At 69.2% G+C, this 1,827-nt stretch overlaps 1 protein-coding gene across 1 annotated transcript; it reads right to left on the minus strand.

Annotated features, from left to right (window-relative positions):
• Positions 1 to 22: 22 nt before the first annotated feature.
• On the minus strand, positions 23 to 1,059 carry LOC144219120 (aldehyde dehydrogenase family 3 member B1-like; the record flags this gene model as incomplete). Its single annotated transcript, XM_077749073.1, has 2 exons — positions 472 to 1,059; positions 23 to 189 (listed from the first exon to the last, which is right to left on the minus strand). Coding segments are annotated over exons 1-2 (528 nt in total), but the record flags the coding sequence as incomplete, so codon positions are not given.
• Positions 1,060 to 1,827: the final 768 nt, after the last annotated feature.

Below are 1,827 nucleotides of genomic sequence, written 5' to 3' on the forward strand. Positions count from 1 at the left end.
CCAGCGCCGCCCGAGCCCCCACCTGTTTGCTGTTGGAGAAGGCGTACAGGGCCAGGGGCTTCTCCCGACGGTTGATGAAGTCGATGGCCTCGTCCAGGCTCCTCACGTTCACGATGGGCAGGATGGGTCCGAAGATCTCCTCCTGCATCACCGGCTCTGTCTCCTCCACGTCCACCAGCACCGTGGGGGCTGCGGGCGCAGGGGGCGGCTCAGCCCTGGGGAGGGGGCCCTCGGGCAGGGCTCAGGGACCTTCTGGGGAAGACGGTGTCCCCACAGCCCCCGGGAAGGACCGGGAGGCCGGCCGGGGCCGAGGTGGAGCGCCAGCATCTCCGAACGGTCTTCCCGGAGCCGGGGCCCAGGCTGGGCTCGGCCGGTGCAGCCGTGGGAGCCTCGCGGCCCAGACTCGCGGCCCAGGCGGGACCGCATCATGGACAGGCCTTCCCCGGGGGTCGTGGCGGGAGGGCGGCTCACCGATGTAGCGCTCGCCCTCGTCGCTCTGGCCGCCAATGGCCACGCGGCCGCAGCCCAGCAGGCCTTGGAGCCGCTGGAAGTGCTTCTGGCTGATGATGCGGCCCAGGTTCGGGGAGCCCCGCGGGTCGTCGCCGTAGAAGCGGGTGATGGCGCTCTGCAGGGCGGGCAGCAGCCGCGCCTGCGTGTCAGGGCTGCACAGCACGTAGTCGGGGGCCACGCAGGTCTGGCCGGTGTTGAAGTAGCGGAACCAGGCCACGCGGTTGGCCACGGTCTGGGCGTCACAGTCGTCGTCCACGTAGCAGGGGTTCTTGCCCCCCAGCTCCAGCGTGACGGGCGTCAGGTGCTTGGCGGCGGCGGACATGACGATCCTGCCCACTCGAGGGCTCCCTGGTCGCGGAAAGAAACCAGAGTGGCCCTCGGTCACCTCGGCCAGGCGGGATGGCCTCAGCCTGGGAATCGGGAGCCCTCGAGGGGGGTCCGCTCCCTGGGGAAATGCACCAGGGCCCCGCTCGCATCCTCCACCGGACCAGCCAGACCCTGCACCGCTCCCCACGTCCCCAGGCCCCTCGAGCACTGACAGTGACCGCTCTGGCCCGACACCAGAGTCCAGCTCCAGGGGCCGCCATCTGAGCCTCTCTCTGACCAGCCTGTCTTGCCCCCCTCACCACCCACCCTTCCCTCCGCTCCTGACCCGGCTGAAGTGGCCACGTGCTTGATCTCCAGGGGCTCACAGACCCCTCCCCCCCTCCCGCCGACCTTAAGTCCCCTGGTCCTCAAGGTGTCCCTGCCTCCACCCCTACCCCTCCAGGCCCACCTACCTCCCCTCCCCCCTCCAGGCCCATCCATTCCTCCCTCAGGTCCTCCTGTCTTTCAAAACCGTCTCTTGTCTGTGAGGCCCTCCCTCTGTCCCCTGTCCCCTCGTTATGACACGACAGAGTCTGGACACTGCGCGTGCTCTCAGAATGCAGTGAGCAAGTGAGTGAACACGTCCCCAGGCCACGTGCTGGGACAAAGGCTCCCATGAGTTCGCGTGTCCTGGACACAGACCTGTGACCGCCGTCAGATACGAAAGGCCTGGAGAAGCCACGAGGCTGTGGCAGAGTCTGTTCGGGTCAGTGTGCCAGGCCCCTGTGCACGCTGTCCGGGTTCCTGGCCACAGTCACGGGGGCCCGAGGCCCCGAGCCCACCGAGCCGCCAGCGGCCGGGATTCTAGAAGGTGACTGCCTCCTCCCAGCTGCCTGCTGCTCCTCCGCCCGCTGGGAACCTTCGGGGACCAGCTGAGGACCCCGCCCCCTGCTTCCGTGGTCACGCCCCCTGACAGGCAGGGTGGTCCTGGGCTTGCGGCGGGTCTGGGGG

This window comes from Crocuta crocuta, unplaced genomic scaffold, assembly GCF_008692635.1.
Source record: "Crocuta crocuta isolate KB4526 unplaced genomic scaffold, BGI_CrCroc_1.0 C28985813, whole genome shotgun sequence".
NCBI classification, from domain to species: domain Eukaryota; kingdom Metazoa; phylum Chordata; class Mammalia; order Carnivora; family Hyaenidae; genus Crocuta; species Crocuta crocuta.